Raw genomic sequence first — 20,899 nt, 5'->3', positions numbered from 1 at the left:
GAAAAATACTATCAGCTTGTAGAAATTGTAAAAAATTAAGAAGGTAGGAAAACAAAAAAAAATACTACTCCAACTCAAATATATTTTATAAGTTACTAAAAATCTGTAGTAATAAATGGAAGAAGACAGAAACAGTAAAATTATAGATCTGTCTAACAAGAATAAAACGCATTACCAGGATATGAGAGATAAATTAAGTAGTCTGTTAGACGAAGAATACCAAGTCGAATGTTTGGATTCAATTTTACTTGAAAATGGTTGTGTAAAAATTACAGTTTACGATAGAGAAAAAGACGCATTTGTAGAATTAAAATACCTTAAAAAGTAGTGAAAAGAAATGGATAAAAAGATTCTTAAGGTAATTAACAAACGTTATATGGAAGAAAAAGATTCAGATTCTAGCGAAGCAAGCGAAACAGATAGTAATAAATATTATATATCCATTTCCACAAGAAGAAATTGTAAAAGACCGCAATGGTGGACGAATTTACAGAAAACGGACTTAATTTTTGTTTGTTGTTAATTTTATCATCGTGTCGAATTTGTGAAACATAAACAATATATTATTTAATAAAAATTGTTAAGCTAAATAGTTGGTAAATATGATCAATTTAACAATCAAATTAACGATCAACAGTAGTTAACCTAGGATCAATGTTAACGATCAACAGTAATTAACATACAATCAACGTTAACGATCAACGAGAAAGAAAACGCTGTGCTGTGCTGTGAAAATCTGTGACTTCGTTTTCTTTCATGTGCACAGTTTCAACTGCGAGAGCAAGGTATGTAAGCCATAAGACAAACAGTTTTTCACGAATGTATTCTTTCTCCTTATAACAATTTCAAACAAAAATCATTCACAAAACAATCAAATTTTTTGTTTTCTTCCTTGCCAGCAGCTTTACAAAAAATCAGGAAATGTGTATTTATGGTTAATTGGTTTATGATTAGAATACTACTAAGAAATATGAATCGTTCGAAATTTGGTAATGCTCCCTATTGGCAGATTAAGAATATGCGAAATTTTATCATTGAAGTGGCTATCCACACAGATTCATCAGCTGGAAAGGTCTCTCTCATACCTCGATTTACAATGATCCCAATCGACCTGCCCACTCATTATAATCTACTTCAGTTTTAAATCATGGTTTCATTTGCAATAACAATAAACAAAGCTCAAGGTCAGAGACAAGAGTAAGATGACAGATGAGGAGTGGGGGAGGAAATGGACATGGACATGGAGAAGGAGAAGAAGGTGATGCACAGGGAGGAGGAGAAAAAGAAGAGACGACAAGGGGAGACGAGCAGAGAGAGGGGAGGAAGGAGTTTTGGATGTCTGCCCAATTTCCGGATATATTTAGCAGTTGTGAAGCACTGCCGGATTCACTAATTTAAATATAAAAGTCATCTTATACATCTTCTAGTTATAATTACATGCCACACATGAGATTCCAGTTTTCATTAAAATTATAAATTATTAGTTACCAACCAAGATTGTTAATAAAAATTATGTGAATCAAAAAACGTTACAAATTAAATTTATGGAGAAAAAAATGAAAAGTCAAATACTATTATTTTGGAATGTGTCCATTGTTTTATATCACCGATGTGGTCTCACATGAGCCAGAATGATAAGAATCGTACAGCAAGCAAAACAATAATTTTCATGGCATCGATGACACTGTACAAATGCAGTATTTTTATCGCATTTTCTCTTAACTCACGTGCAATTTTCATTGAAACGATAATTAGGTACATGTTAATTAGCATTTTTCATCTTTATGTATTTTATGCTTCACGGAAAAGCTCGTAAAACATGCGCCTTTGTTTGCATAGACCAGAAATCGAACCCAGGCTGTCTCCTTGGTGGACAAGTATTGCACTGCATAACCACCCTAAATTATTGTTATTTTTCTGAATTAAAGAAGCTCTGAAAATTTCAAAGTCGATTTTCTCGAAAATTTTTGTGAGTTACATAACTGATTTAACTGATATTTGAGTTTTGAACTTCACGTACCCTAAACACGAGAGCGTGCTGAAAAGTAATGCCTCCAATTTTTTCATTCTGTTCTTAGCATCGGATGAGGTATTACATGTCATACGTATTACTCCATCGAGTTTCCCGCTTTACTGACGCAAGCTGCAAGCCGCTGTCGCTAGAGGGATCCGAGTTGTATCTTGTAACATGGCGGAGAGTAACGTAACTATGTCGGTGCTTGAGAGACCCTCAGAAAACTGAAAGTAAGAATTCGGAGAGTTCGTGCACATATGGAGCACCCTTCCTTCAGCATGACAATGTCCTTACACACATGAGCGTTGCGACATCTGCAACAATGCGCCAGCTTGGGTTCACTGTCATATATCATCCTCCATACAGTCCCTATGTGGCCACATAAAATTTTCACCTGTTCCAAAACTTAAAGAACATCTTCGTGGACTTCACTTTGATAGTGATTAAGAGGTGCAAGCAGAACTGAGGCTGTGGCTCCGTTAAAAAGGCGAAACATTCTATCTCCCGTTGGGAGAAATGTGTTCGTCGACAGGGTGACTATGTTGAGAAATAAGTATGTAGACATGAAAAATAAAGATGTAGAATGTTAACAACGTTTGTTTTACGTAAAAAGGATTAAGATTATTCACATAAAGTTCAGAGACATTAGTTTTCAGCATGTCTACGTATAAAAAATTACAAAAATCCGACTTCTGTGTGGTCTCCTTGTGAGACACTCTGTTGTGTGGCACCTTCTGAAGACTACCGCTGTGAACCGCGACTAGTGGAGATATAACAATATTTGTTTACTCTTCATTTAAATTTTATTATTTCTGTTTTTTCTTTAATATATTGACATATTGGTCCTATATTTCTGTATATGTAACGTAAGGTGTACTATACTGGAAGTTGAAGTTCTTTGCTTTGTATGTGAGTAATGTTTGTTAAACATATGTAAATTGTATATTACATTAAATAATTTTCTGGTAACGTTTTGCGTTTAAAATATTTGTGTATGTAAACTGTTCATGTTGATGTAAATTTGACAAATGTAAGAAATGGTCACGCTTAGGAACAACGTACGAAATAGGTGTTATGCAAAAGCCAGTGTGCTTATGTTTGAAACGAAAGTGACTCTGGGGAGTGGAAAAGGTGGCAAGGGCGAATTGGCGCGCTACCTAGAGCTAGCGCGGGAGGTAAGTCACACAGTCTGTAGGCAGCAGTGATTGAGGCAACACCCTTGTGGAGCAGGAGAAGCTTTTCCTGCAAGTTTGCACAAAAATGCCTCGGATGAAGACTGCAGACGGCTTACGACATAGCTGCAAGTTGTTGGGCTACTGTATGCAAAATTGAACGACGCCAAGAAAATAAATTGAGCCCATACAGTAAGATACTTGCAGGCCGTACTGTGGGAGTGTAGACGCTATAATTGTTCGCCACTCTCAAGCCTACAGCCACCAGATAAGATTTTTTTGTATTCTGCTTCTGTACAGCGTGAATCATTAACTTAAACTGTGGATAATCATTCTTGAACTTTAAAGAAACTGGTTCACCCTGCTACTTCATCCTAACCATACATCTGTATATGGTTCCTTCCTGAGGTTCGATTAATCCGAGTATCCTGTTTCACAGCCTTATGAAGTGCCAAGTTAATTTCAAGAGACACCATTTAAATTGGTTTTCTTTGTTTAAGTAATCAAAACATTTTCCTAACTATTGCGAAGTGTTATAGTACAAGTTTGCTTACGTAAAATTCAATCAGAGTGGAGACTAGTCAGTAGAATCTGTTAAATGACTGTACAGAGTTAGTTCGAAGAATAATAGCTTTTGAAAGTAAATTCTAGTAGGAAAGAAATTTTCTTGAAGTGAATGTTCAGTATAAAAAGTGTGTTATTTAGTATCTAAGTATTTTAGTATTTAAGTTTGTTGATTATGGAAAGTGTTTTACTGAAGGTCCCCCCTGACCAAATTTTTTTAGCTTCGTTGAAGGTATCTACTTGGATTTTTCTCTTTTAAAAACGTGATGTATAAGGATTTAGTCCAACATGGTTTGCGTGGAGTAATATTGATTTGAAAAAGCAACTTAAACACTAGCCAGAAAAAAGCAAAATTCGTACTTCTGCTTTTCCAATACTTCACTGTTACATTGCCTAGATAGGCTGGCGACCGTTATTACATATTTTAAACCACTAAATGAACTTGGAACTGAGTTGTTTAGCTTCAGTCTGGAAATCTGTGGTAAGTTCCTATGGGACCAAACTGCTGAGATCATTGGTCCCTAGGCTCACACACTACTTAATCTACCTTAAACTAACTTACGCTAAGGACAACACACACACCCATGCCCGACGGATGACTCGAACCTCCGACGGGGGCAGCCGTTTGGCTTCAATATGGTACTAGTCATACTGCGTTTCTTTCGAACCGCTGGGTAAAATCTTAGGAAAAGAAGTGAATAGTCTTATTTACTTATCCGTTAGGCAGAACACACCATCATATGCCGTAAAAAGGGTAACTCTATTGATTAGCTTTTTGTATTAATAGGATTAAGTTTATTTTATTTGGAAACTAAACTAAATTAAACTGTAGTAAGAGGATTATACGTGGCAACACAGAGACAGAGTTTTCTGTTATTGAGGTAAGACCATACTAAATTACAGTAGTAGTGGCAGGCTTATAAGTGGCTTTTCCCGTGACTGGACTATTTGTTCTGTTGTGGTATAGTATAGAGAGTCTATAACAATTTGAAGAGGAGTTAAATAATGGTGCTATTTTCTGATCTGCATTAAGTGGTAAATTCGTCAGGCCCTTAGTTAACTTAAGGCGAACGTTTTTACAGGACAAATGTATCGCTTGCAGCTAAACAGCTCTTTACGTGCTGGCTGCCAGAGCCCACCTAGTGAGTGGTCCTGTGCGTCGTGTTGCAGGCTGACAACCATGTCGTCGCGCTCTAAGGAAAAGATGGCGGCCGCGTTCCGGCGGCTGTTCCGGCCCAAGCTGGCGTCGTCAGGTGCGGGGGAGGCGGCCGGAGACGCTGCGTCCGGAAGCGGATCCCCGGCCGTGGCGGGCGCCGCCGCCTCCAGCTCCTCCTCCGCAGCGGGCGCGGCCGCTGCTGGCGCCAGCGGCGGCGGCGGCAGCAACTCCAACTCTCCCGTGGCAGCCGCGAGGCGGCTCCTCAGCAGGTCAGGGGGCGCCAAGCGCAGCACTTTCTCTCAACCTCTTTTTTTTTTCATTTCTTTTTTACACCTCAGGTTCCTCTGTTTTGGTGCCGTCCTCCATCCTACATTATGAGCTGATTTTTTCCATCTCTACATTTCTAATTTCAACTTGTGGTCATTGAAACTGCAACACCGAGGAGTACAGTAAACTAAATAGGTTCTTTTATTGTGCCTATACAGTAACTCTCGTGGTTATCGCTGAAGAAAACGTTTTTTCGATTACAGTGGTTTCTTTCGTTTCCAGTTTAACCTGACTGTTAAAACCGCTCAACATAAAAGGTTTCTGAAATAACCGGTTTTCGGTTTTTGCATTCCTGTTATTTCCAGTAATAAACGTAGACTTCGAACAAAGAACGAAAAAACATGTTGACGGAGAAGAGCAGATCTCGATAGATATTGAGTTCATGCTATGGCAGAAACTGGTCTCATTGTCTCCAGCAAGGATGGAAAAAGTGAAGGAGGCAGGCGCGGCGACAGCGTGAACGAAATGACATAAGCTGATGACTTCCCTGTATCGTCACTACTTTCCGAACTTCACAGAAGCTCTCCTACGAACCTTACAGAACTAACACTCCTGCAAGAAAGGGTATTGCGAAGACATGGCTTAGCCACGACCTTCCAAATTTCACACAAGCTTTCCTGTAAAGTTTGGAAGGTAGGAGACGAGGTGCTGGCGGATGTAAACCTGTGAGCAGGGATCGTGAGTCGTGGTTCTGTATCTCAGCCGGTAGAACACTTGCCGGTGAAAAGCAAAGGTCCCGAGATCAAGTCTCAATCCGGCACACAGTTTTAATGTCCTAGGGATATTCATGTCAGCGCTGTCGAATTCCAACACATGTTGGTAGATGTTCCTTCTCCTTACAAGCTGCAAAGCTCGATCTTTTCACAGAGAACATTCAAATGCTATGGGGACCTTACAGCATAATCTTTACTTATACACTGCTGTGCAAAACTTAAGGACGAAAGTCATTTTCCATATGTGTCACTGCCAAGTAGCATAGCTCGATGAAACTTCGACCATACAAAGAAAGAATTGCCACAGTATACTGTAGAAGATAACTGGAAGACATACACAGAAAGACGAACAGAAATGACACTTTTATTCAAAGACAGTAACTGCACTGAAGTCATCGCAATTAATGATGGCCCCTGGACATTACAAAAGGCGGAGCATGATTATTGGCACCATAAGGACCAGATAGTTCTGTTCCAGCTTACCACAGTGGGCATGTATTGTGTCTGCCTGACTTGCATGTAGCTTGCACAACATAGCTGCCTTGCAGGTCCTCTAATCTCCTATCGGTAGTCTATGTTGTTTCTACCCAACAGTATTTTTTCAGCTAGCTGCTATGTTTTTGCATCTGCCCGTAAACCAATTTACGTCCCATCAGTTCTGCATCTTTTTATTTTGCAGTGTTGTTGTTTGAACAGAAAATGTTTCTGTGCATTAAGAAACAATAATTTTTAATGTATGCATAAAATAACCACCTTTATAAACTATAACTGTGATATACTTATAAACAGTATTTGAGAGTGTAATTACTATCCTATTCTATTGATCATATTACGTTCAAACTTGGAATTCGTACACACCACATGTTCTAGTAGTTCTTCAGTGTGCAGTACTTCTCGCAGCACACTCCCTTGTGAATGGGTCCCTTGCAGAACAAGCAGATGTGACGGGTTCCCTTCCCAACTTGTGTATACTACGAACTTTGCAGGACATGGAAGGGTATTTTCTGGTCCCTGATCCAACCATTTCCTCCAAGTTGTGTTTCCTCATATTCCATGATAGTCGTTGAGGATGGTCTTGTTGAGGTTTCCGAGACGTGGGAGTTTTTCTGGCGTCTTCGTCTTCTTCACCATTATCCCCTTCAGCATTCACTTCACACTGCAGTATCAGGCTGTCTCCAAGAGGAATGACTTGTATTCATCTTCCTTCAAGTATTTATCGCACTGAACGATACAGTCATAATTCTTCACAACACCACTCATGCTTTCTACACTCTTCATCGTAGCTGGATGTACAGTGCTAACTATTCGCACCACTTCCTTGTACTTCCAAGCTTGTAAAACCACACTCCCTTCCGACAGTGCACGATTTCCCTTTTCTAGAGATTGTTTACAGCAGTTGAAAAGTCTGTTCGAAGTCCCCTATTGGCCCTTATTGCCCCACGGACCCCACGCTTCTGTGCAAGCGGATTATCTGCAGTTGTCACACTGTTATAATAGTTGTCCTGATAGACATATGTTAGACGTCCAGATGTTGTGCCAATATGGAAAAAAAGTGGCTTCATCCAGTATGTTACATACCGGTATGCAACCTGTTGTGGCCTCACATACCATTAGCACAAGTAGGCCATATTTCACCAGGTTTCCAGAATGTACATCATAAATCCAAGGTATCCCTCATCAAATGATATCTCTTGGGTTGGTTTATACACAGTCTGAAAACGATCCACAAAATGCAGGAGAATCGGTCGGACGTTATAGACCCTGTCTGCTGGATCATCCTGTCGTGAATTGTCGGAAAGGTGACGTGCGTTCCATATCTGTTCCCATCGATTGCGACTCATTAGCTGTCCGACGACAGGAGTTTCAAACAAAGGGTCTGTGCTCCATTAGTACCGATAACTGTCCATTCTAACTTGTCCCATCACAAGTATAGCCCCAAAAATCTCATTTCATTTCAACAACTGAAATGTCGGTCCACTTTATTGTCTTGTGTGATGCTATATATTAAAGTAAATTCTGACCGCGATGTAGATTAGGTTGTGTTCCGAAAACATCAAATAATTCGTCACCAAAAGAGCGAGGTACAACCTCTGAAGTACAACATGGATTATCGGGAACCTCCAAAGGATCCAAATGTGTGACTGGATTGTCATTCGTATAGCCACTGCTTGTATCCATTCCACGTAAACAAATATCTACCTCGTCGTCAGTACTAGCATTACTGTCCCTCACCTACACACGTGGCTCTTTTGAGTGTTTTCGACGTTTAGTTGGCGTATAGGGCCCAAACTCCCTGCCAATATCATTACTATTATCACAGTTGTCATTCTCTGTATCCATTGGTGCATCCAGTGAGGAATCTGAATATAAATCATGAAACAGTCACAGTCACAGAAAGTACGTTGCCAATGACGCGCTATCTTGTGCGATGACTGCTGGAGCGTAAGATCATCTTTGTATCCATGCAGATTTCATTGCTATCATGATCGGACAAGTGGTCAAATAAAACAGCACTTATATCTGCACTCTCCCTACTACATGCCTTGTCCGCAAATGGTACAAAATTTATCCAACGGAGAGTACAACAAGCGGAGATTTCTATTCCCTGTCAGCCTCCGCTGGCCTCTATAATACGGGGGTCTGAGGGTCCTGTCATCAGTGTGTCAATAGGATGTGTGATCACCCGGGACAGCAAAGTAAGCTCTGCAGCGTACTCCCACGCTGGCCACAAGGTTGGTGAGGAGATCTTATGGTGGGGCGTTCCACTCGTTCACAGGCGCTGTAGGCAACTGCTGGGTAGTCAATGGTTCATGTGGACGTGGTGCAATAGTGTCTCCAGCGCATCCCACACGTGTTTGATAGGATTTAAGTCGGAGAACAAGGCAGGCCATCCCATCAGCCGAATATCAACTCGTACCAACGGCTCCTTCAACTGCGCTGTTCGATAGGGACACGCACCGTCATCCATCAAAATGAAATCATTGGTCTGTGCACCGCTGAAAAACACATATGGGAAAGGAGTACGATGTCCCACTAACGTTGACGGGCGAGAGTAGCGTCTTCAAAGACTTGGAGCTCAGTAACTCTATGCTACATTATGTCTCCCCACACTATAATACAGGATCTGCAAAACGATGATGTTCCTAAACCCTCCTGAGTGGTTACGTGTTCCCGCTTCTCGACATACGTGGGAAAGTCTAGAATCGCTACTTAGACGGGACCTGCTGTCATCCGAGAGGAGAGCGCGGCCGCGCTCGTCGTTTGTTCAGTCACTACGCTGTTGGCCCCATCGCAAACAGTGCCGCCAATGTGCAGATCTCACAACGTACTGGTAATCGGGAAAAGAAACCATGCAGTCGCCGTGCCAGTGTGAATCGTGAGATGCGTGTCTTCCAGTGATGTTAAATGTAGTTGTAGTTGCACCTGCTATTTTAGCTGGTTCCCTTCTTGCTTATTGCACAGCTTGGCTGCCATCTGCTGCTATAGTTGAGCGTGGTCGACCACCTTCTCTCCTTGATGCAGCATTGCTTGTGGTTTGGAACGCTCCCTATGCACGTGAAACAATTCTGTAAGCAGTATCAAGCTCCTGGCCTACACTTATCCCGTTTCGTTCTTCTTCCTGCACCCCGCTGATTCTTCCCCGTATGAAGAAGCCCAGATTTTGTCTCAAGGCTATGTTCTAATGAAGAAAATCAACACAGTGCACCTTGTACTACTCTTTTCCCTATCTTCAACTGCCGCATTTGGCACTATAGTCACGCTGATCTAACGCTGTGTCACGTTCAACTTTCCGAGCTCGACTGGGAGACGTCCCATACTTTCATTTATTCCCGCCGAGTAGTTAATAAAAAAAGTGTTAGGATAATTTATCTAACTTTTCCTATGTTTTTAAGATCAGTGTATATAGGCCCGCTTAGTGCAGTTCTACTGGAATGTTAATTTCCTGATAGTATGCATGTCCAAGAATGTAGAAACGTCATGCCAATTTTACATTTGCCGCAGGCTGGCTTCAAAAAGTTCCCATTTTAATATCCAGCGATGTGCTTTTAAGCCCACCTTACTTTAAAAAAATGGTTCAAATGGCACAATGGGACTCAACATCTGAGGTCATCAGTCCCCTAGAACTCAGAACTACTTAAACCTAACTAACCTAAGAACTTCAAACACATCCACGCCCGAGGCAGGGTTCGAACCTGCGACCGTAGCGGTCGCGCGGTTCCATACTGAAGTGCCTAGAACCGCTCGGCCACACCGGCAGGCCCATCTTACTTACGTACACTACCATAATATTCTCTCTCTCTCTCTCTCTCTCTCTCTCTCTCTCTCTCTCTGTGTGTGTGTGTGTGTGTGTGTGTGTGTGTGTGTGTGTGAGATTTTTTCCAGACAGTTTAGTGAGATATAGTAAACTGTTGTTTTTCCAGACAGTTTAGTGAGATATAGTAAACTGTTGAATGTACGTCTTCGGAATTTTATCACGTTCAAGTCAGCTAGATCCTCCCATCGGACGGCATGGACCACTGGTGGCTCACGCTCGACTCTAGCAATTATGCTACCAGCAACACACTATCGCATGATGTATTACCTATCAGCCAGGCGCAACAAACAGCTATGAATACAATTACGTGTGAGCCAACGGCGAGAGAACTTTCTGAACAAATGAGATAACATTTGTGATTAATCTAGTGTAGAATTATTTTATGGTACGTGATCTCTTGTTTCTTTAAAATAATGGAATTCTGCCACGTTCCAAATACATAAAAAAAGTTTTGCAATACCACAGTTCCCAGAACTCCTGAAGATAGATGTTGTCTTTGGATATTGTGTCACACACAGTCCCTTTGACTGTTCAGAGATGCCACTAAACCCGCCCAAAGATGTAAGCTTCCATGCATGAGCGGCACCTATTAGACGGAGAGGGTCCGACAGCCGATCACTTCCAGTCATTTTATCAGGAAGGAGGCACACGCCTCGTGTTGTCTGAAGTTCAACCGTGCCTAGACTGTCAATACCGCGGTTCGATCGCGTCCGCATTGTTACTTTGTGCCAGGAAGGACTCTCAACAACGGAAGTGTCCAGGCGTCTCGGAGTGAACCATAGCGATGTTGTTCGGACATTGAGAAGATACAGAAACACAGGAACTGTCGATGACATGCCTCGCTCAGGCCGCCCAAGGGCAACTACTGCAATGGATGACCGCTACCTACGGATTATGGCTCGGAGGTATCCTGACAGCAACAACACCATGTTGAATAATGCTCTTCGTGCAGCCATAGGACGTCGTGTTATGACTCAAACTGTGCACAATAGGCTGCATGATGCGCAACTTCACTCCCGACGTCCAAGGCGACGTCCATCTTTGCAACCACGACACCGTGCAGCGCGGTACAGATAGGCCCAACAACATGCCGAATGGACCGCTCAGGATTGGCATCACGTTCTCTTCACCAATGAGTGTCGCATGTGCTTTCAACCATACAATCGTCGGAGACGTGTTTGGAGGCAACCCAGTCAGGCTGTACGCCTTAGACACACTGTCCAGCGAGTGCAGCAAGGTGGTGGTTCCCTGCTGTTTTGGGGTGGCATTATGTGGGACTGACGTACGCCGCTGGCGATAATGGAAGGCGCCGTAACGGCTGTACGATACGTGCATGCCATCCTCCGACCGATAGTGCAACCAAATCGGCAGCATATTAGCGAGTCATTCGTCTTCATGGACGACAATTCGCGCCCCCCATCGTGCACATCCTGTGAATGACTTCCTTCAAGATAACGACATCGCTCAACTAGAGTGACCAGCATGTTCTACACACATGAACCTTATCTAACATGCCTGGGATAGATTGAAAAGGGTCGTTTAGGGACGACGTGACCCACCAACCACTCTGAAGGATCTACGCCGAATCGCCGTTGAGGAGTGGGAGAATCTGGACCAACAGTGCCTTTGTGAACTTGCGGATAGTATTCCACGACGAATACAGGCATGCATCAATGCAAGAGGACGTGCTACAGGGTATTAGAGGTACCGGTGTGTACAGCCGTCTGGACCACCACCTCTGAAGGTCTCGCTGTGTGGTGGTACAACATGCAGTGTGCGGTTTTCATGAGCAATAAAAGGGCGGAAATGATGTTTATGTTGATCTCTATTGCAATTTTCTGTACAGGTTTCGGGACTCTAGGAACCGAGGTGATGCAAAACTTTTTTGTGATGCGAGTAAAAGGTCAATATATTAAAATAGTAGCCTAGGCCAATTGAATACGACCATCACCCTGTGGCAAGAAACGGGATAATCAGCTGCGTCAGATGAATGGAAGCATGAATACGCGTGTCTCTCCTCAGTGAGAGAAACAGTTCTCAGCGCTGGCGTGAACGCGTTCAAGTCTACCCTGTCACGTCCTGACACGCCATCTGCTTCTGCTACCAGTGGACTTTAAGCTCCTCAGTGTGTTGTTTGTCTTTTACCCAGCTACTTATATGTGGCTGTTCCAATTTCCATCGTTCCTCTCTCTTACGCTTTTTTCACGGTTATTATTGTTGTTATTGTTTCCAGGGATCGATCACCAATGATATGATCAGACAACACACTACATTTCTACTAGTTTACATCCAGCACGTTTCGTCTTTTTACGTTGCCAGTCAGCTACTAATTTCCCTGCCGCCGATTCTCTTCAGGATGTCTTGCATAGCGTTAGATTTTTATGATGTTGACATTTCCCATACGTACGACAGCATCGTCTTTAAATTGCCTCATGGGATCGTCAGCGTAAATCGTCACTTCATTTATAAAAAATGTCGTTAAAACTACCAGTACCGAAGCATTTTCTTGAGCTACACTCTGAATCACTTCGCATCAAATTTTTCCCTCCTCTTGAGAATGACGTAATGAGTTTATGTACTGAGGAGCCTACAGTGCAGACAGAAAGAGGTTCACAACTTCCCTTTTGTATTTTATTCATTGGGGTACAGTGTAGAGAGTTCGCTTTCTGGCAGTCAAGAAACACAGTATTAAACTACTATTTTTTGCCTTCTGGATATCATCGTCAAACATAACGAGTTGACTTTTACGCAAACTCTGCTTGCGGAATCCATATTGGCTTCTGTGTAGGTTTTCTGCCCCTGAAGGTCGTAATACGAGGCCATAAAACGTATTCAGTAGTTCTACAACAAACTAATGTCATCAATACAGATCTGTAGTTACGTGCATCTACTCAACGACACTTCTTGAAAATGAGTATGACCTGAATCTTTTTCTATTCCTTTGTAGCACTTCGTTACTCTAGCGTCCTACGATGAAAATCTAATAGCAAAAAACCCAGCTTTTTCACATAATATGTATAGAGTGCAAGCTATATCCCACTTAACTCATCCGAAATTTTCCTTTAAACTGCTTCATTTATTCAGATCTTTGACACGGCCTATTACTTTTATTTTTACAGACCCTTATAGAAATAATAGGTAACTGTTCTTATTTTTCCCTCCACGATTGTCCCGCAATGCTACCGAGTATTGTGACAAGCGTTTTCTGCAGTTTCATTTTTAACTAGTCACTATTCTTCTTTTTCTACTCTTCAAGGCTTTGAGCTTTTCTTAGCCCTTGATAGAAATTCTGCGCTACTCCGTACCAGTCAATAGATGTATGTTTACATTATTTTACTTTTCCGAACCTTATCAACTAGCAAGGTGGTAGAGTGTGAAGACGCTGATCTTAAATTCGGGAGGATGGCAGTTCAAGTCCTTGTCCGACCCTAGAGATTTTTTTTCCTTGATTTCTCTAGATCGCTTACAGCAAATTCTTATAAGGATCCTTTGAAAATGACACGGTTGATTTTCTTTCTTAACCTCTCACCTTCCCCTGGACCTCCATCCGAGATTGTGTTCTAATGGCTTCTCTGTCGACAGAACCATAAATTCTAAACTTGCTTCATTCCTTCATTCGAGCTTCTGCATGGATTTCTTATCCCCTTTCACTTTTATTCCGTTTTGAAATCGTCTATACTTAATGCATTTCTCCATCAAAAAGGAATCTGAACAACGCTTCTAATAAGCTCCTACTCTCCATTAAATCTTCCTTTACATAATTCTGTCTTTCTTGAGTTTCGTATTTTGTTCTCACATACAGGTATTGTAAATTATTAATCTGTCGCTTTTCTAACACAATTATTTTCTGTATTTTGAACATTTGTTTGTCTCGAAACATTGACGAAAACTTTTTTTGCGTCCAAGTATGTATGATTTTTCTTATTTGCCCTCCCATCACTTATGAAAATGGAAGAAATGGTCCTCTCTTACTTTTTTTATTTTCTAAAATCAGACTAATCTTCATCCAGTAATCCTTTCGTTTCTATAATTTCTGTATATTGTCCTCGTCAGAAATTTGCGAGTGTGACATATTATAAGACGATTCGGTAGACCTCACCATTATCGAATAGTATATCTTTGATACCGTAATTCTTGTGGTAAGTCTCCTATTCATTAGCGTCTTGACACTAATTAAAATAGTCTTCTACTTCCCACATTTCATTTCAATTACTTCGGAGTTATGTCATCAGTCACTTCTGACCCATCTGAGCAAAACTTATTCCAATCTCTGGAGACGTTCTCCCTGCATTGCTGGATCGCATTTTATACTGTATCAAGCGGCTCGTCTTATTCTGATTCAGGGCGTGCACAGAGTTATTCCTGCCCTCCACCATCCCTTTGCTGTGCTCTTAAAAGGAAGTTTATTCTGTATATTGTACATTACTACTTTTACTTCTCACTTAGCTGAAATTATGTTCAGATTTATCTAGACAGCCGTATTTTTTTCTACAATCTTCTCTGTTATTGAAAATTTTATAATCTTTCTTATTAGAACAATTTAGAAAGCTCTCACTCTACTGAAACTTAGTCCGTTCTGCCGGCGGAGAAAAACTTTAGCCTCATTGGGTATAAATGCCAGTCCTTCCATTCTGAAGATACCTACTGGTACTTCACTAATACAGTCGAAAGAAACGTAAAGGTGTATATAACAAAAACTGCAGGATATAAGGAAATTATAACGCTCTGTCTGCTTCAGATTACTGCGATACGGTTTAAGTCGACCACGGTGTTATTGCACCTGGGTGTGAGGGCGCTTCGGTCGACTCATCGCGAGTCAGCGCGTAGTCGGAGTCGATAGTAAACGCACAAATCATCTGAAAGTATTGACAGTGCGGTGCGTTGCTCTTAGTCACCAACATGCTTGTTTACTGTAAGGTCACTGTGTGTTTCCGATAACGCGCAACTGAAATAATATTGTGGGTGTGTAGTACTAGCGTGGAAGCAAACTATAAACTATTCACAACAGTATACACACTAGCTCAACACCAAGTTCAGACTGGTTCAAGTCTACGATCAATCACCTGAATTTATTTTTGAAACCTCTCTATACAACAGTGGAGGTGTCTATTTCAATAATTATGCTCCTGGTCTTTACCTAGTTCTTGTCAGCATCAAACTGACCCATCTTTTGAAATGTTGACGGCAGAGAGATATTACTTCCAGCTGAAAGCAGCTAGAGAATGCCAGAACTATTTCAGAAACAGAGAAGCTACACTCAGGAGGCAACATATTAGTTACCCTCTTAAGAGATCAGACTGAGAGCAACTGTAGATGATGATGAGCTGATCCACGCGGTCACGGACTCACCAAATATGCCGCACGTTATGGGGATGTAGTGGTGCGTTTGTGTGTGTGTGTGTGTGTGTGTGTGTGTGTGTGTGTGTGTGTGTGTGTGTCTGTGTGTGATAGTCGCCTGTATGGCACCAGCCCATTAAGACGGGTCGATGTGGATACGTGACAGAATTGCATAAACCATCGTATTTGGACGTGCTTATGATCACACCTGGAGTAAGTTCCCAATTTGTTGGTGTATCAAAGTGGACTGTCCAACGTCTTTACAAGGAATATTGCACCACTCACAGCCAAATACGAAGGGTTTGTAGGAACATGTTATGCGACAGTGACCGGAGAAGAATGTCACGTTGTGTCAAAGGCTGTTGGTATCAAAGCCAACAAGAATTACTAGTACTGTCAGTGAATATAGGTCCCTCTCAACAAGGTTCAGAGCTCACATTCTAAGGAAAGAGCACGTAATGGTCATTTGAAGTCCGGTATCTCGCAAAAGGCCATTTCTCACAGCGTCACATGTAGCTGTACTTCAACTACCCAGACAACACAGGAACTGGGCAGCAGCTGAATGAAAACGCACGTTGTGGTCGACGAGTCGTGGCTTCGCCTCTTTTCAAATGGTGCGAGGCGTCGAGTGCACCGTCGTCCTAATGAGGCACTTAACCCACAACGTGTGGGGGCTGTGGTTTAGCCAGGAGGTGTTTTTGTGAGGTTTTCGGGGCGATTTTCACACCATAACTTGCACCCATTCATTTAGTTTATCGTGGACAGGAACCAGTGTGTTTATTTTAACATTCTCCGTGACTACATGTTGCCCTTCATTCTACATCTTCATGACCAGTATGCTATGGTCATTTTCGCCCTTCAGTACAACAACCGTGTTCACAGGCCTGCACACACAAGTCCCTGGTTTGACGATCACCCGGGCATCCTATCTCACCTCGACTGGTCTGTTAAATCAGCTGGTCTTTATCCCATAAAAATGTTAGGGATTATTTGGAACGGCGGGTGAAATGTAACAACCATGATCCCCAAAATTTGAAAGCACTGCAGGATTTAATGAGTGCCCCAGCCGCATATTAAATACCTGAACAACTTATGGACTCACTTTCTCGCCGAACTGAGGCCAATATCAGGGCTACTGGCAGTGTTACGTAGAATCTGCATGACGTCTCCTGAGAATAACGAAATTCTTTTTTCCGGTGCAGACTCGAATCCAGGATTTAGCTAAAGGAAGGGGGGTGGGGGCTTAGCTCATAAATGTTATGTCTCAAAATTCTCTAGAGTAAACCGAACCGTTTTCTTAATGCTTACATATTGTAAAAGCAGATGTATGTGTGTATGTATTTATATTCCACATCTCTTCCAAAACCACCTGTTCGATTTCAACGAAACTTATTACGCATATCACTTACTGCCTGGAAAGAAGCGCTATGGCTGTATGAATCACCTATCTCTCAAAGGGATGGGGATGGAAGTGAGGCGTACTCACGACGCACAAACAGCAAGACTATACTCATCCAGTACTTGAAAATGAGAGCATTTTGTGGACTGCGACAAACATTACACATAATTTCAAACCTTTGCCGAACTTTCCCACGCGCTCAAAAAATGTTCGATTATTATATTTTCGCTACTCATGCAGTAAAACTGCCGCATGCAGCATGACCTTTTAATTTAGAGAAGGAGATGATCAGAGAGATGGGGAAGAAGGACACGAACTAGAACGGGAAGGAGGAGATGGCTGAGGCAGGGGGAGAGGAAATGGACAGAGAAAGGGAAGAAGAGGAGATGAGCAGAAATAGGAGGAGGAGATGGACAGAGAAAGGAGGAGAAGCAAATGGACTATCAGAATTGTAATAAACGCATCCCTCGGCAAAGCCAGGAATTCAGTTTGTTGTAATACTAGCTGCAGTAGCGAGAGTTTCCTTTTTTTTACTTATGAAATTATGAAGAAACAGTTGCAGCTCTGGGAGGGGCGGGAGGTGCCTGTGGCCCCATGTACTCTCCTCCCCCTCCCCTCCTCCCCCGGGGGATTCGCCTCTAGTTCGGTGTGCTTAGACACTCTCTCTGTGGGAACCTGCGCGGTAGATAAGCACCAAATCGCAATATCTTACTTTAAAGATCGTCAGCAAAGAACATTGTTTTATGATGAATGTAGTCCTAAAATGTTAATTCTGTTCCACATTAACGAAGATATTGCGCCTTTAAATTCGAGGTTCATGTTCCGTGTACAGAAGTCTACCGCAGTTGATATTGTGAACATACTAATATGAACCCGCATTGTGTAAAACAAATTTCGCCGGCGCCGAACAGTCCAACCTGAGCCGCGGCTTTATCTTGCCGACGAACTGCTTGCTGTGGTGGAGACCCACAGGTTTTTGGGGGTGGTTTTCGATGCCCGGTTGACTTGGCTGCCTCATATCCGGCAGCTCAAACAGGCGTGTTGGCGGCATCTCAATGCTCTGCGATGTTTGAGCCACACCCGCTGGGGCGCCGACCGCTCTACCCTTTTACGGCTCTACCAGGCGTTAATCCAGTCCCGCCTGGATTATGGGAGCCTGGCTTATGGCTCAGCATCCCCATCTGCGTTACGGGTGCTGGATCCAATTCTCCACAGCGGGATACGCCTTGCCACTGGTGCTTTCCGCACCAGCCCTGTGGACAGCGTACTAGTGGAGGCAGGTGTACCTCCACTGCGGTTCCGACGCCAACGTTTGCTGGCCGCTTATGCTGCCCATGTTCTAAGCTCGCCCGGGCATCCTAACTATCGTCTCCTGTTCCCACGATCGGTCGTCCGTCTGCCAGAACGTCGGCCCCGCTCTGGTTGTACAATAGCGGTCCGCGTCAAAGAGCTTCTCTCTGGGCTTCAGGTTTTCACTGTTCCACCTCCTTTCCGGGCTACTTTGCATACACCCCCATGGTGTGTTCGTCGCCCTTGCCTTCGGCTCGACTTGGCACAGTGCCCGAAGGACTCAGTCCCTCCAGAGGCCTTCCGCCGCCGCTTTCATTCCATCCTGGCCACGTATCAGGGCTCTGGCATTGTTTACACCGACGGCTCGATGGTTGCTGGTCGAGTCGGTTATGCGCTCACTCTAGGGGACCATTCCGAACAACGTTCCTTGCCGGCTGGCTGCAGCGTTTACACTGCGGAGCTGGTCGCCATCTTTCGAGCCCTAGAGTATATCCGCTCCTGCTCAGGTGAGTCCTTCGTTATCTGTAGCGATTCCCTGAGCGGTTTACGAGCTCTCGACCAGTGTTTTCCTCGTTCTCGTCTGGTGATGGCTATCCATGAGTCCCTGCATACTCTTGCGCGTTGCGGCCGCTCTGTGGTCTTTGTGTGGACCCCCGGTCATGTCGGTATCCCGGGTAACGAACATGTTGACCGCCTGGCGAAAGAGGCCACCAGTAAGCCATCTCTGGACGTTGGCCTCCCAGAGACTGATTTGCGGGCAGTCTTCCGCCGCAAAATCTTGGCGCTATGGGACGATGAATGGCGCGAACTGACAACGCGCAATAAGCTCCGTGATGTCAAGGAGACGATGGCTGTGTGGCGGTCATCCCTGCGAGCCACTCGCAGGGACTCAGTAGTTCTTTGCCGGCTCCGCATTGGCCACTCCCGGCTGACACACGGTTACTTACTGCGCCGGGAAGACCCTCCTCTATGTCGCTGTGGGGCGGCTTTGACGGTGGCCCACATTTTGATGGCCTGCCCCCTTTTAGCTGTGGTCAGGCAGACATTTAGGCTGCCTGATACGCTCCCTGCCCTTTTAACAGACGACTCCGCAATGGCTGACTTAGTTTTACGTTTTATTCGGGCAGGGGGCTTTTATCATTTAATCTGAGTGTTTCTATTTTCTGTTCTTGTTTTGTGTTGATTCTGGCCTTTGGCCTATGCTTTTAAACTGATTTTTTAACGTGTTTCTAAGTGGTTGGCTTTTCCTTTTTTTTATTTCTATGGTCGGCCAACCACCGTCACACTCTGTGTGGTTTTAGTTCGTTTTGTCGTGTCTTTGTCTCAGTTTCTCTTGTTTTGTATCGTCTGTGTTCTATTCTGTTCCTCGTTTTTATTCTCTGTGGGTGTTCTTTGTCTTTGGAAAAAGGGACCGATGACCGTAGCAGTCTGGTCCCTTTGATCCCCCAAACCAACCAACCAACCAAAACAAATTTCGTTTATTGCGTGTGTCCAAAACAGTGCACCATTGACTTACATTAATAGCTGATGCATGTTTCTGAAGCAATTTGTATCTCACTAATGACTTGTTCTAATGCATTGTTCAGTTCATTTGCGTTGAAACGTGACAGTTTTTCTGGCTGAAATGTGCATGTGATAAAACAGTAGTCGAGTTTTCGTGGAAATGCGTTCGCACACAGTTTGTGAATAGCAATCCAGCGTAGTTTGTTGTCGAACCCTGCATAATACTGGTACGAGTTTAATGATTTGTTGTGTGCATACGGCTTTAATCGTTTCAGGGTCCGTGAATAACACGCCGATGGCATGTATCTGACTTGTTTCATTGTGATATCGAATGTACTGTGCTCACAGCAGTTGTTGTATGCCGTCCCTCGTGGCTAATATCCGCTGCTGACTGGCTTTGTTCGTCGTGCCTTGTTTATCGAAGCTACGCCTTAATGAGCCACTACGGACATCAGACCCACTGGATTTTATCTGGCACCAATCATGCTCTCATATGTCGGTATCTTTATAGTTGGTTTATGTTAGTGACAATTTGGTTTTAGCAGCTGCCTAGTTTGCAAATACCTTCTGAGAAAAAATATTTGGACATCAAAAGCAATCTTCTAATTTTTGTATTACGAATTACTCGCTACTGCGAATATCGGCAACTTACGATGCATTCATTATAGATTACTGTATGACGCCACGAAATGAGACTACTGGTCTTTTCATCGCCCTCCATAATCTCAAAGGGCACCCACTTTATGGCGTCATAGTTGTGAAAACAGGTTGCAGCATCACTTTCTCTTTGTTTTTTGTTTTCTATTTTCATTTATTATTATTATTATTGAATATTAATCCGTGACGCAGAAACTCGAACGTTCTTCAGTACTGCTACAATTTTGCAGTCTTCAGTTTTACTTCTCCAGCTATTAGTTAACATCTACAACCAGTAGTTCTGCAACAGCTAAATACCAAACAATACGCATTCATCCTGGAATGTAAACTTTCGCGGCCGGTATTAGCGACAGTGCTGATATCTGTATTATGAGCATTAGGCCGTGGTCTAATCTATAATTCTCTGCCTAACATTTTAGGAGACATCATTAAAGACGGCTCAGAAAGCAGTT

General features: G+C 43.0%; 1 protein-coding gene across 1 annotated transcript in view; it reads left to right on the top strand.

Moving 5' to 3' along the window:
- Positions 1-20,899, top strand: part of LOC126237051 (ubiquitin-conjugating enzyme E2Q-like protein CG4502) — a 644,861-nt gene that overhangs the window by 559,210 nt on the left and 64,752 nt on the right. Inside the window, exon 4 of the mRNA XM_049946826.1 lies at positions 4,921-5,175. Within this exon, the coding sequence (XP_049802783.1) occupies positions 4,931-5,175 (245 nt within the window). The 5' untranslated portion in view covers positions 4,921-4,930. The remainder of the gene's footprint in view (positions 1-4,920; positions 5,176-20,899) is intronic.

Source organism: Schistocerca nitens, chromosome 2 (assembly GCF_023898315.1).
Source record: "Schistocerca nitens isolate TAMUIC-IGC-003100 chromosome 2, iqSchNite1.1, whole genome shotgun sequence".
In the NCBI taxonomy this organism is placed as follows: Eukaryota; Metazoa; Arthropoda; class Insecta; order Orthoptera; family Acrididae; genus Schistocerca; species Schistocerca nitens.
The sequence above is the reverse complement of the archived record's forward strand: the minus strand, read 5'-3'. Positions and strand labels throughout refer to the sequence as shown.